The sequence below is a fragment of the Strigops habroptila genome, chromosome 8, assembly GCF_004027225.2.
Source record: "Strigops habroptila isolate Jane chromosome 8, bStrHab1.2.pri, whole genome shotgun sequence".
Taxonomy (NCBI): domain Eukaryota; kingdom Metazoa; phylum Chordata; class Aves; order Psittaciformes; family Psittacidae; genus Strigops; species Strigops habroptila.
In genome coordinates this window covers 51,577,601-51,592,730 of record NC_044284.2, presented here as the reverse complement: position 1 = coordinate 51,592,730, position 15,130 = coordinate 51,577,601, and the positions used below count along the sequence as shown (strand labels likewise).

Here is a 15,130-nt window from a genome sequence, read left to right as displayed (position 1 = left end):
CTGTTTTCTTGAAGTTAAGGGGAAGGTTAGTGTCTGCAGTCATTTTAAATGTCAACGTATAGCTCTCTGTCAGGGTTGTCTCCACCCCCAGCTGTTGGGTTCGCTGTTTTTCTGCTTACCTTGTTAAAGCTCCCCAAACTTGGGACCCCGACTTTGTATCTAGACAGGAAGCAAAACAAACCATTTCCCCAAGTAAAATGAACTCAGGTCTCCAGCAAAGGGCCAGAGTGTGAGCTGCTGACAGAGTCCCAGTGATGGAGCCCTGCTAACAAGCCAGCACTGTCAGCCCCATGGTCAGTGCCCCAGGGGCAGCGCAGGTAATGGAGCAGGAAATGTTCTGGCAGCTGCAACCTGTGTTCACAAAGGTGCATACTACACAGCTTGAACCCCTTCTAAGGCAGGACACGCTGGTGGTTAGAAACACAGCTAAATCTCGCAAAACTTCAGCTAGGATGCCAGGCCTCCCGGTACCGCCCATGGACAGGCAGTTTTCCACATGAGAAATTTCAGAGTGTTTTTCTGTCTGTGTTTGCTGATGACATAGGAGCTTAGAGACACTAACTCCTAACCTTGGCACCACAAAGGCCCTCTCAGATATCATTAGAGTACCATCATCAGGTAAATCCCTATCTCATTCTAACCAGATATTTTCTGACACACACTTGTTTTTCCCATCTACAATCTGTTCTGAGGAAGCATTTTAGAGCACCAATGACTGACTGCTGCAAGAACCTCCTGCCAGGTAATCAGCACGACAGCGGGGAGTAATGCCTGCACTGATACCGGATAATATCCAGTTAAACAAAAACAGTAACTAACTCACTCCAAACTGTTTTAGAAGTGTCAAAGCTGGTTGGAATCTCTTCACCACAAGATCAAAAGATCAAAAAGATGCTGCCATGAGTGATCCTCACATGGTAACACATGAGGCATAAAAAAACTCCACATGCTGCCGAATCACTCCTGTGGCCGCAAATGTACCACATTTTCCGCTTCAAAATTCACCTCCTAGGTCCAAAAATCTGATCCTTCAAAAGCGTTTTGCAACTCATGAAATAGGGTGCTGTAACACAAGGGAATTCCCCAGCTTCCACAGGAGTTAGGAAGCAGTTGGATACATTTAAGAAGTCTATTCTCACCTCTGCAATCCCACGTCCAAGCACCTGGCTTCATTTAACCTTTACAGTTGACTTAACTCTCCTTTATCCATCCCACAAACAGCACAGGTGCTTAGCTGCCCTCTTATCCTCTCAGCTTGCAAACTGACTTAGATTTACTGATGTGGAGAGAAAAGGTTGAACTTTTCATTTGGAAATTAAATAGCGGACTTTCTGATGTAAATCTTAGTGGGTGGCTTAGTCCAGATGGATTGAAACTGTTCTCTTGCTACTTTTTGAACAGTCTGAGCCCAAGAAAATGCTGTAACTGAATTTTAGTTCGGCTCAAATAACTGGAAGTCACCAGACTATGACAGGTAGTAAGAGCTCTTTGCCAACAACTGATAGTGGGACCAACTAGGAGAAGGGCTGTAAAGGCTTCATCCTCTTCTGAACAGTCATCCCTGTGTCTGGAGGACTGCTGGGAAGCAGGCAACCATTCACAGGAACAAAGGACTGAAAGGGATCTTCTTGGTCTTTTTGTCCAGAGTTAGAGGGTATTTATTACTCCGTGTATGTTCTATTCTTTCCCCATGTGCCCATTATTAGCACATGGGAGAGAAAGGAGACCATGCTAAATGATACCTTCACTGTGCCTTAAATTCTTTCACTAATCCCTTTCTGTCTTCCACCTTAGTAAAGAATTTGCTATTTACCACCATGTCTCATGGTTGACTAAAGTTCAGAGAGATGATATCAGGTACATTCCCTTTAATACAAAATCAGTTATCTTACTAAGTTAAAAAAACAACCTAGACTACGTTAAACCAGCTTTTATAAACTTACACTGCGGTTTATCTCACTTTTCGTATTTACCATTGTAGTATTTTGTTACTCATGACTCAGAACCTGCTATAAAGTTCTGCTTTTTTTTTTTCCAGTTAAGACTAATGGGTCTGTAGCTCCCTAGAGCATGTCCCCCTCCCTCCTACACGCACTCTCTCTCACTCTCCATTAGTATAGCTATTATGTTTGTTAATCTCCAGTCACCCAGAACACCTCCCTGACTTGACAGATTTATTACTAAGAGTTACGACTAGACCTGTGATTTCACATATCAGCACGTTTTTCAACCATTCTGAGATGGCAACAATACAGGTCTTCAGCAAAACCAAGAAGTCCTAACTTTCACTGTGGTCCTTTCCACTCCTAATGTCACTCTGCTTCTGCTCCCTTATCCAATGTCATCATCCCAGCATCCTCAGTGAAACAGAGGCAAAGTATCCACAGTTTCTAGGGTTCACCTACAGGTGTTTAATCATTACTGAGTCCTCACTCATGGAGGCTTACCGCTTCCTAAGACTCTATGCTGCAGCATTTAGTTCTTCCCATCCTAACTGCAAAGTGTCAGTCTTGGGGAACGCTACACATGTATAACCAGTAATACTTCCCTAAGCTACGTAGGGGATACATCTGGGAGCAGATCTAACAGTACATTTTACAGCTTCACCACCTAAGGGCATCACAAAAGCAGCAGCTTTTAGAAAGGAGCTATGAAGAGCAGATTCAAATGGGATCATAGGAGAGACCACATTCCTAAACACCTGTAGAAAATGGAATGCTTGAGGAGTGCCTTTACCCTTTGATGTGATCACCATTTAAAACAAACATTTATATGCTCTTGGGGTTTTTTTTCCCCTCCATATATTACTTAATGTTTCCATACAAATGGATATTGCCACTAGTGTAGGTTTAACACTTGCCTGCATAGCATGGGAACTGATACAGAAACTGAATATATGACAAAAAACTGTGATGCCAAAGACTCACCTGACAACAACATCATAGTCATCGATTTTTAACCCCAATGACTTATTTGCAAGTACTCCACCATTTCCCACAATAATACATCGCCGGCAGCTGAGACTGTGGAAGAAACAGAGAAAAGAAGTGATTTTTGTAACATGACTTCAAACATACCAAGCTGCATGTATCTAGTTTGCACCTATCTATGAGGAAACCATTTGCAATATTAAGAATTAAGGGGAGGACAGAGATACACTCGATCCCCAGCTCACCCCATCATGCCCAGGCATTACATGTGATAAACTGCTTTCAACACCTCACACCACGTGTGGCCTAATGAGATGAGCTGTCAGGACAAGCAGCTCCTCTCCCCCCACACCCCTGTTATGATGGGCTTGAACCAAACCCATCTGTTTACTTAAACCTTCTCATTATTCATTTAGCACTGAAATAACAATAAACCAAAAGCTTAGTGAGGAAGTCCTCTCTCCAAGCAATTTTCTGAGTGCAGGCAGATCTTGCCAGCTTATCTGGGGTGTGCTCACCTTGCTGAGTTCAAAATTGCTGCAGTTATCATGAGACTTCAAGAGACAGAAAAACACTAAATGGATAGAGAAAGGACACCCCGCCCCCAGTCCTATCCAGTAGGAAACATATATAGAGACACAATGGGTGAGGAAGGGGAAGGAAAATAATCTTAATTAACAAAGAAACAGGAAAGAGAAGGAAGAGAACAGTTTCTTGTGGAACCACAAGTCATGAGAACTCTCTGCAGCAGATGTTAAAAAGTGATTTTGTTTTGAAGACAGAGAGAGGACTTCTTTCCAGCCATCTAATCCCAAACGCAGCTGGCTCTTCTGGCAATGTGCCTCCACCTCTGGTAGTTCACTGAAGGAATACGTGTCTGCAGAGCCTTTTTCGGAAAGGGTCCAAGGCAATCCGTTGTTTGGAGCAGATCTCTGGGCTAGGAGGCCTTCCTAATCCCAGGCACAGTCAACTCATCTCTCCTAGGCTGTCATTGCTGTGATCAGTCTAAAGAGCCAGCGTGAAGAAAGCTCTACTTATGTGGGGTCTGTCTTTGCAGACCGGGGCTGGAGCGCACTTAAGGACTCTGCTAAACCACTGAGAGTTATCCTGCTGACAGAGCCATTAGCTGGAGATATGCGCAGAATTAAGAGCACCAAGAAACACAAAGCAACAGCTTCCCCAGACCAGATTAAGTTTCACTGCAGTTCCCAGCCTTTCCAAACGAAAAAACCTCCTCAAGAATATGGACACGCTAACACAGTGTTCATGTCCCTAAGGGCTGAAGAAGCGTGGATGTTTGTGATAATAAAATCACAATAGAGAAAGAACTTTATAGACAATGGCACAGAAGAAAAAAACCACAACACTGTTCTGGCAACAAGGAGAAAGCAGAGACAAGATCTGGTTCAAGCAGAATAATGGGTCAAGAAGGGAGGAAAAGAGTCAGTCCCAAGTATGCCCAATTGAGTGACAAAGATGTAAACACCTTTGTCAAAACCTTTGAGGAAAAGGTTCTGCAGGAGGGGAAAAAAGACAGTTCAGTTTTGGCCAAGTGAAATTTCACACGAAAATACACTTGTTTGATGATTACGATAAGAAAGTTTGACCTCATAAACAACAGACTATTGGGTGAAATACTGTAATTTCTCTACCCAGTTGTTTCTAGGCCATGACTTTTCTTAATTTTACATTTTGAAGAATACTACCATGCTGAAACCCAAAGGCTGCAAGCTGTAGACACTCCGTTCTACTTTCCCACTTACTGTTAGGATGCTAGCTCTAACCAACTTTGAATACAGATGTGTTTGTTTCAGCCTCAAACCACTTAATCGCATTCTTCCCTTTTCTGCTAAATTAAAGCACCATCTACTGTTAGTAGTCCCTTCCACATCTGCATGTGATCCACTTACCAACAAACCAGTGTGTAAACATCTGCCTCTAGGTGGATAAACAGTCACTGGGCAGACTGGTGAGCATGAGCCGCTACACATGAGATAGAAGAACCAGTTCCACCAGCCAAAGCTGTTCCAGCAGCTTCTCGTCAAAGCCCTGTTCCCGCACGTCCTGATCAAAGACCATTCCTAATTTTCTCTTGACCACACAAACCAGAGCGAGGCTCATCACATCTCTTAGGGTATGGCAGCTCTCCTAGATCTTGACTCATATTTGCAGCACCTCTCTGAACCGTTTTCAACTTCTCCACAGATCTCCAAAGCACTGACTCTGGAAGATCAGTACGCAGAGCTAAGGCTGCTGAAAGCAGGGTCCCTTTTACATAGAGATTTTATGTACATCATTCCAGTGCTCTTTTTATAGTCACTGGTTTGCAGAATATAATCCTCATCTTGTAAGCATGATCTGCACTGTCACCTCTGAGATGCCTGACTGTTGATTTGGCTCCAAAGGACTGTTCAGAACAGCCCCACAAAAAGGTCTAGACTGACCTGGCCCTCCTACTCCTTACTTCCCCAGCCTCTGGCTCTGGCAAATTTTCCTAGTGTAATTTTACATTTCCTCCAGATTGGTTTTAACCACTGTGAACACCTGCCAGCAGGATTACACTAGAAGTGTCACTAAGGGATTAATTCTCAACCCTGACAGCGGCTTTTTAAAGCTTTATGACATATCCCACTCTTAAAAAGGATATGTCTACAATGGCGTTGTGTAGAATCAGAATATAACGGACTGAGAAAAATAACTAATACCTATCTTTAAAAGGATACCTTTACCAATAAAGCTTCTAGTTCATCTAAAAGATACATCCTTTACATTACAAGATTTCATTTCCACAAACCCCAAGATAACTCGCATCAACTGCCACCTGGCTCTGTCCCAGATCTAACTTTCCAGGATTTTTCCTGCAAAACTTATAGCCACCTCTTTATCATCTCCCATATTTCTTCAGAAATGGCACAACATTTGCTGTTCTATCCAACATTGCAAGAAGAGTTAAAAAGCAAACAGTAATAAAAATAATTATTTAACTCCTTAAATACTCCTCAGAGCTTAGTAATTTAAAAAAAGACATGGAATTGTCATTTAACATCCTCACAATTACTAACAAAAATACACAAAGTATTTAATTGTTGCTGTAAAATGGGACATCTTTCTGTATTTACCAAAAAAAATGGTACTTAACTGAATAGTTCCGCCTTTACTCAGCGTAACTGATAGGTTAATCATCTTTGCTCAGCTACATCTCCGAACCACTTATAGAATCCTAGAATGATCTGTTTAGGAAGGGATCTTAAAGATCATCTAGTTCCAATCCCCTGCCATGGGCAGGGACACCTCCCACTAGACCAGGTTGCTCCAAGCCCCGTGCAACCTGGCCTTGAAAACTTCCAGGGATGGGGCATCCACAACTTCTCTGGGCAACTTGTTCTAGTGTCTCAGTCTTATACCCTCATAGTGTTGATGTATTTGAATGTGTCCTCCTTTTTAAGTCTGCAGATAAGATTTTTCATTACTATCTTTTTGACACTGAGGTCTAATCTTTGATCTTCTAGCAGCTTTTTCTTAAATTTCTTTCAAAAGTACTCTGCTCACTCTCATCACAAAGTGGTCAGTTTCTGTTGCACACTCAGAAAGTAGCACTCACTCACAGATTGCTTTCTTCAGGTGTGCATGATGAAGAGTGAGTCTTGGACTTTGTCTGGGTTCTGCATATCAGGTGTGTACATCAAGTCCGGGCAGCCGGGACTGTTTTGATCAAGACAGGCAGAAAGGTGAGCTGGTTTGGTCTCACCAGCTCTGGCAATCACATTGCGGGTCAGTGAGGAGACTGCAGGGCCACCCTGGTGGCACTGTGAAAGGGAAGCATTCGGCAGGGACATCAGGCACCTGACCTCACATCCTGGCCAGAAGTTTGGAGGCATGGCACCAGCGTAGCTGGGCTCCTTCACAGCCAGCACTGCCTGATGGTGCCTGAGCATGGGAAACCTGCAAAGTCACTGCTGGCTCCAGGCAAGTTTCTGGCTGAAGAAACACGCCGTGCAAGCAGCATCAGTTACAGCTCAATTGTTTCACCACAAAGAAGTGTGCAAACACCTTTTTGTTTGGTTATGTAGTATGTCAAAGCTGTATTTCTTTTCCAGAAGAATTCAAGAACTGAACACACTGGACACAGCCCAGGTTCCAGTTTGCTACCAGGGTGGTATGAAGGAGGGTCATGGACTTTCCACACCAGACAGACTTTCCCTAAAGCCCTAAGCTGGAAGCTGTAACCAGATGTACAGCCTCTTGACACAGATGCTCAGAGGCTGTGTTCATCTACACCAAAACCAGGATTCACACAGATCTTCTTGAACAATATAGCACTGTAAACACATATATGCGTTATAGCAATTGCTACTTCCTCTTTCTCTCTTATCAAAGCACTCTAGGGATTTGTTAGGGGAGAAAAACCACAAAGCCTTTCTTTACGCAACTTTGGAACTAAAGGCTTTGAGGAAAGACAGAATAATTAAAAAATACATCTTTGGGTAATTGGTGCTTAGGGAGGCTTAGCATATTCTGGTTTGATCTGGCTGCTGTTACTTAAACTGGTGCTAGCAATCTGAGCTAGAGGGACACAAACACACATCTCCTCTCCTGCTCTATCAAATTCCTTCCTCACCTGTTAGTTTACATATTGCATTAGTAAAGACTGTGTTACTTATAAGCTCAAACTTCAGTTTTCCATCATTGCCAAGAGGCAATACGAAACGGTCCATCAGGTTTTTATATTTCTATGTTTTCATAGGAAATTTACAGATTCTCACTGCAGATATTTAACCCAAAAATCCACTGAAGTCCAGCCAGCAGAAGAGCCGTGGAACTAGAAACCAAGCCCTGATCGATTTGCAGAATGAGAAGCAGGCCACTGGAGGAACCACCAAAGCAAGCAGTGAAAATGTCAGTGATATAAATGGGCTTGGAAATATCAACAGAGAGCAAGAGAACTCTTGACATGTCAAAGAGGCCCACCAACATCTGCATTAGAGAGAAAGACATGCCAGCTCTGAAGGAAGAGGACACTGTTTCTACAGCAAGTCCCCTGATTCTCCAATCTTTTCCAGAAAAGCTCAGAGCTGAGTTGCAACTACCCTCACGAACACAACTGCAGCTTTACCTACCTCCTGCCCTGGAGAAGGAGCAGGTTAGTATAAGCAGTTCAACACAAAGGGGGCCATAGTAAGGAGTCATGAAGAAAACTAAGAAAGCATGACATCACTTACACCACGTTACAGGCGTGAACTATAGCATTTGTTCACATGCCCTCCAGCTGCTGCTAGTTATTAACACAACTTACTCACAATGGAGGGATTAGTTGGAGTGAGTTGGCAAAGCTGTTTTGGGATGATGAAAGGTGTACGCATACCTGGAAGGATTGCGTTAGCCTCATTTCAGCACCATGTCGGTACATTGTGTCAGGGAAGGTGCATCTAGGTGCCCTTCTGACACAGGGATAATCAAACAAAGAAGGTCATTTCCAGGGCTTATGGGAAGCAAGTGAAGGTAACATCTCAAGGGACAGCTTTGTGAAGGAGAACAGAAATGGAGAAGGTTGGGTGGGGACAAGACCAAAGGGTTGGTGTAGATCATCCACCATACAACTCTAATCCCCTTTTTCCTTCCTGTCCTCTCAAGCACTGCTCTGACCTCACCTCTCCTGCCTCTCCCACCCTTCCCTGGGGAAAGCTGCATTCAGTGTATGGTTATGTGAACACTTGTTTCAGTGGGCTCGGCAGCACTCACCCTCCCCACCCATCCCCATCTCTCTGCCTCTTGTGCTGCGGTCACATCGCTGTGCCAATGCAACTCTTCAGTGGGAGGAGAGCTCTGTAAATGAGATCATTGGAATGACCTGGATTAAGAAAAAAACTTTTGAACTGGAGTTGTTTCAGTGACCCACTTTAAAGTTCCTTTTTGAACAATAGCAGAAGCACAAGATGGTAGCGAGCTACAGTCTGAGAGCTGCAGCAAATACAGCTTCTTAAGACTGGCTTTGCCACAGAGGAAATACTGGTGTAACTCCGTTCTGAAGAGAAGGTGAACCTGGAGCTTCTTCCCTACTGCTAGAATTAGCCCATTAGACTTCTGAGAGCCTGCAAGTGGAAGGGTTCACAAGATCTCCTAACTCTGATCCCTTGTACCTCAAGGTACAAGACTTTAGCTGTGTCTCTTACCTAACTCAACAATAAGGCATTTTTTCAGCCCTTAATCATAGAACGGTTTGGGTTGGAAGGGACTTTTAAAGGTCCCTTAAGTCAAGCCCTCTCCAGTTGCCCCAAGGTGGTGAGCGAAGGGGAAAGGTCTGAACTTTCTCCCTGATCAGTGAGCAGTAAGTGAGTGAGCCAAACCTCAAGGCCCTGCTCCCAGCATACTGATGCTGCCATAGAGAGGAAACGTTTGGCTCTGCTTTGAGCTTGAGATGAGAAAGCAGCTAACCCTCCCTCATCAGCCTGCTCTATCAGCGTTTCTGGAATCCAAAATGGCAGCTACCCATTGCTGCCAGCACTGTAACTCATTAACAACCATGGCTGGGAGAATACCCAAGTCTTCAACTATGCCCTACTCACTAAGCAGGTTTCCAAGCGCAGCTCTGTTGTAACCTTAACACCTCCTGCAGTACCCAAGCTTTCTTGTAATAGCCCCACTGTTGCAACTCCATCCACCAACCGCTTTATACTCTCACTTTGTGGCTTGCTATCCCAAGTCTTTCTTGTCCCTTTCTCCCATGTTAGCTTCAATATTTATCTTTCCATAAGACCTGCTCTCTTGGAAGGGCTCTGGGAAGTACCTGACTGTGAGACACGTGTACTACACAACCAACATCCACTCCTTTGCACTTCTCACAAAGATTCACAAGAAAACAGTACTTCCCCAAGATATTTCTGTGTTTACACAGCACTAAACCTTGTTATTGCAAGACTATAGAAACACATTTCACGTCTGTTGCTTAGGTCATGTTCATACTTGATATCTAGGGGACTTTGCATATGTTTCATGAAGACTTGAGTGCTCCTATCTCTGCACCAAACCCATTACAAAGAATGCAAAACTGAAGTGAATAGCTCATGCTAGAGTGGCTGTGTTTCACAACCTCCTGAGAAATTACTTTTAAAACCCCCAAAACATTCCACTCCTCAAAAAGCAGGTGAGCTGTATGGGTCACAATTACATTAACCTTCCCTGCAATAATCTTCCACCTGCCCTCTGTCATTAACACTAATTTCCCATGAGCAAACTTCTGAATGAGTCTATATGTAGATTTTTCAACAGATTAAAATCTTAACTCTCCAACCAGAGCCGCAATAAACCCCAGATGGGTGAGACTCAGTTGTGCGCAAAATCTCTAAGAAGGTAATTTGTAAAATGATTTTGCCTTCTGGACATCATTTCTCAAATTAATGCAAACTCTGAAGGCTAACCCTATCTGGCATTGCTGTGAGGCAAGGCAAACTTCAAAGCAACCTAAATTAGCACACAGACTGCAAAAAACTATTAATAAACTTTCACACAGAGAGTAACTCCCAACTCTTACTACAGCAGGTAAACTCTACAATCAACATGAGAGATGCAGAGACCTATGGAACATGGAAAGGCTGGAAAAGCTTATTAATTTTGTAATAGAAAAGTGGGCAGAGGGGGAGCTGGGGCAAGAAATAAAACCAAATTGTTTAGAAAGCAGGAACTGTGTAGTTAACCCGGATTCAGGGAAGTACAACTGCTTGGAAAGAAATAGTGGCAGGACTTTGGAAGCAGATCATGATCCAGTAAAAACCTTTGACAGCGTCTGAAAGAAACTACCTCTAATCCAGGAAGTGGCCCTAAACCAAAACTGCAGGGCAAAGGGAAGGGATGACAGAAAAGCAAGGATAGGAAAGACCAAAGGACTATCATTGGGAAGCTGATTGTAAACATGCCAATGAGTTTCAAAAGTGACGTCTACAATAGGACTGAAGAATAAAAGGAGTCTCTTCTAAAGACGTCAATTCAAATACCATAGGACTCAGACAACTGCTGTTGCATCCTGGCACAGGCTTGGCCAACACAATCACACATTCCTGCTTTAAGAGCAAGGTATTAGTGAAAAACATTGTTAAAACAAGCCAGTCCCTTCTTTCCCTCTAAGAGTTTCTTGTAATCCTGTTGCTTTGTCAGAAAGGCTGAAAGAGAATACTGTGTTTATTGAAACCTGCTATTTATTTATTTGAAAAAGGGTCAAGAGAGGGTGTATTGTAACACCATACGAAACAAAAGATTAAGAAATAATCAAAAAGAAAAGGTAAATGCTTTTTTCTACTCATGTTTGACTTAACAGAGGTCTCTAGAGTTTATAGATTTACTGGAAAGAAGACTCAGTTTCCAGATCCTGATCTACCTTCAAAGCACAGCCAAATTTATTGGCAATAATTTCTGGCAAAAATATCTAGCAAAAATTATTTAGGACATGTGGAAAATAATCACTTCTCCTCCTACGCTAAAAGGTCTCATCTTACCTGTCAAGAGCTGGAGTTAGACGGTAATCTTTGGTTGCTGACAGGATGGCTTTGATCAGATTATCTGGGGAGAAAGGAAGGAGATATTAGGAACAAGTTCTTACTTTTAATGGAAATGAAAATCAAAGTGATGTAAAGCATCTGAAGCTGTAACTTGGAGGAACTGAAATAAGGTCCACATTAGGAATGTACTTCGACTTGCATATTCCTATTTTCTCTGACCTTCACACACTGCAAAGACGTGTTATGTGCCAAATTCTGACGCAGTGAGCAAATACCTTGCACAAAAAGTGTGACAGGAAACAAACATAGTACAGTTTAAGGCAGTGGTTTAATATGCACTTCCATGAGACTGCATTTTTACAAACACTTCAGACATGAAAAAAACAGTATCACTCAATGGTTGCTTTCAGACAAGCTTTTACGCCACTGAGCGGTGAACTGGATGCAGGAACAGAACCAGGTTAAAATTGATGCTTTTTATCTTCCTGGGTTACTTTTAGTTTAGGTTCAGTTCCTCAGTCTGGCTTTCTTTATGGCAGAATCCAATTAAACTATCGTAACTGCTTGAAGAAATGCCCATCGAACCACAGCTACTCTGATACCCAGTGAATACTGCAGCAGCCAGATGGTATAAGTTATGCAAGCGCAGACACACACACAAATTAAATGTATTAAACTGTAGAAGCACAATGATTAGACATAAATAATTCTATCGACTGGAAATTTTTGAGTCTGCTTCCTTTTAGATTTTGTCCTTTGTCCCTGATTTTTCCACCTCCCTCTCCTATAAAGATCCAAACTCCTTTACGACCACGGCCAAGAAGTGGTAATGCTTTGCCTAGTCTGGGTTTACAAATGCACCAGTAACTTCAGAATGGCTGTACTTGGTCTGACAAAAAGTCCGTCTCCGAATCCTGACTCTAACTGTGGTCTTAAGCAGACTTCTAAGAGTAGCATAAGAATAAAGTAAATAGACATAACATTTCCCTGAAATTATCTTTTACTAGTAAATTATTTTCAAATCAGGGATTTAATGTGTCAGGTATAGCTTCTATGTATCTGGCAACCCTTAGTGATTTCTCTTCTAGGAGCTCGGAACCCTCCTGGATCCATATGGACTTTCAATCACTTTCAATTCCTGATTTTGAATATGGCTTCTCTGAGCTTCATTTATACTGCAAAAGAGATTGTGAACAGTTAGTCCCTTTCCATTTTCCTTGGGAGACTGTTGTAAATATCTATGATATCCTTCCCTTAAATACACTGGTCAACTAGTTATAAAGTTGCTAGAAAATAACCAGTCAAAAGGAATAAATCTCATTTCTTTACAAAAAGTTAAAAATTACACAGGACTATTAAGAAGAGAGACATCAAGTGATTGTTTACAGCGAACTTAAACAGTTTTCCTGATAGGCACTACTTACTGCAATGAGCACAGTTTGGAGAGTCCCTTTCAAATAGAGTTCTGTTCTTATTTTTTATGTCCCTCTGCAGAAAGTACAGGACAAGGGTGTGGGATGAACACACGAGCTCGAGGCAGCCCATGTGCCAAACAGCTCTGAACTTAACAACAAGCTGGTGAGACGCACAAGGCAGATAAATAAAGCTGACAAACAGAAAACTCTGATGGTTACTTTGAGATTTGGGGAAGTTTTTGACATGGCATTACTGACAGCCCCTTCCAACCATTACAAGCTGGGAAATGTGATTACTTTCAGAAGATCATATTTTGGAGAAGAGTAAGGAAAGAGGCAATTGGTAGGGTAAAAGCAACTTACTTTGCTAACAAAATAGTGGTTTTGTTTAATTTTCCTTCATCTGAAGAATTTCTTTTGATTCACTGGCAGCAGGTTCCCTCTCCAGCAGGAATGCTATTTCCCTAAGTCTGCTGCAACAGCAAGAGGTTGTTGTGACCTCTAACGGCACCATGCCACAGTCCTCTCCTTGGCCTATCTCATACCTTGGCTTTTGCTGGACTGTATACAACTGTAATTGTTTTCCCTCACTCTTAGAAAAGAGATCTAAGGATTGCATGTCAACGGCTGCAACCTCCCCTCTGCTAAGCTTTTCTTACGCCAGGTTTGCTCTACCACCCACAAGTTAACACCCTGCGCTATTTGGAGGTCATCCATTATACTATATTAGAAAGTACATTAAAGGAATACAGTTGAGTCATGCACTTAAATAATCCTGTTTTTCTTATCTTGCCAGCTATGTAATAATGCCTCCATTACTATATAGCTGTGAATGCTCAGGAATGAAATACGACTGGATATGGCAGCATTTGGGATGACGATGCTTCCCATTCCCACCATCCAGAGAGAAAACACAACCAAAACAGGACATTCAGTACAGAGTATGAATGGCCAAATGGGAGATATCTCTTCAGCAGCCCCCACAGTCCAATAACACATGGCATCCAAGAGGTTTGGAAGTTGCAAAAATCACAGTGTTATCATTCAAAACTGCTGAAGGAAGCTCAATAAAAGACAAAGTACTGCACTGCCAAGTGTTGACTGACAGCAGGAATGAAGGTGTCACAGATGCCTTCTGTGCCACTTTGTCTAGTCTAGCACCCTCATTGGAAGCCAGGAGCACGAGCCACAATCACTAACGGGAAAAGCTAAAGGCCTTGGCAAGGGAGAGGCACTAGACCCTTTCTGACTGAGCTGGAACTATACTAGAAGATGGACACTATGCTACTGCTGAGGTGAGCACTTGCATTTGGCACCTTGCTCACTGGCACCAGTGATGGAAAGACAATACCTCCTTCAGAAGGAGCTTCTGTGCCTTCTTGGGGCGAGGTTTGAGGGATCAGCAGATGCTGCTGTGGCTGATCGACAATCTTCTACAAGACAATGAAAATACCTACAACAGGGAACCACTGGCAGTATCTTTTACCAGAGCTGGGTCAAGGTGGAAGGTCACTTGAAATCACTGCTGCAAAGACTACTATCACAGATAGCAACCTGCAGGACACAAAGCAGTTTATCTCCAGGTTATGACTAAAGATAATCAGGCACCAGGAAAGCAGGTGTATTATGTAAAGTAAATTGATGGAGCATGCTTTCTTGAGGGTGAGAAATTGAAAGGGTAATGAGCATAGTCTACCTTATATACCTATGTACTGAGTGATAATAATGGGTGCAAGTATGTTACATATGCTACAAAGAACAATTCCTTCCTGTTTCAAGTACCAGACTTTGCGCACAGCCATTGGCTGAATAATGATCTGTCAATGAGTGAAAGCAAGTTTTGAAAGGATAAAAGAAAAGTCAAGTCTTCAAAAGCCAAGCCACTGAGACTGCACCAGTGTATGCACAACATCATTGGTAACCACATGATCTAGGCAATAACTGACACATTTTACCTTCATGCAGAGGCTTCTGGGCAGATACAAAAACACTGTTCTACAGAACAGTGGCTACCAAACCAGTTTTGATGTTGTACACATTGATGCTAAACTTCTGAACAACCCACACAAAACCATTACCTGAGTTAATAGCGTATCTGATCAGCAGCAGACCTGGTATGCCGCACCTTGGCCACAGAACCCCTCCACTGAGGGACGACAGCAGTGGGAACAACTGGCACCAGGGCAGCAAGTTTCTCTGGGGAAGGCATATTCTTAAGGGAGTGGGATAGAGCTTGTGACTGGGACCTACTTGCATTGAACACAGCAAAGAACAAAACAGAGCAACCCAAGATCAG

The 15,130-nt window shown here is 42.8% G+C and overlaps 1 protein-coding gene across 9 annotated transcripts in view; it reads right to left on the bottom strand.

Annotated features, from left to right (window-relative positions):
• Positions 1–15,130, bottom strand: part of ST3GAL3 (ST3 beta-galactoside alpha-2,3-sialyltransferase 3) — a 199,563-nt gene that overhangs the window by 51,850 nt on the left and 132,583 nt on the right. For all 9 annotated transcript variants that reach the window (XM_030495513.1, XM_030495509.1, XM_030495512.1 and 6 more), the window contains 2 exons: positions 11,417–11,480; positions 2,928–3,023 (listed from right to left, as the gene is read on the bottom strand). In XM_030495513.1, the coding sequence (XP_030351373.1) occupies positions 2,928–3,023; positions 11,417–11,480 (160 nt within the window). The remainder of the gene's footprint in view (positions 1–2,927; positions 3,024–11,416; positions 11,481–15,130) is intronic.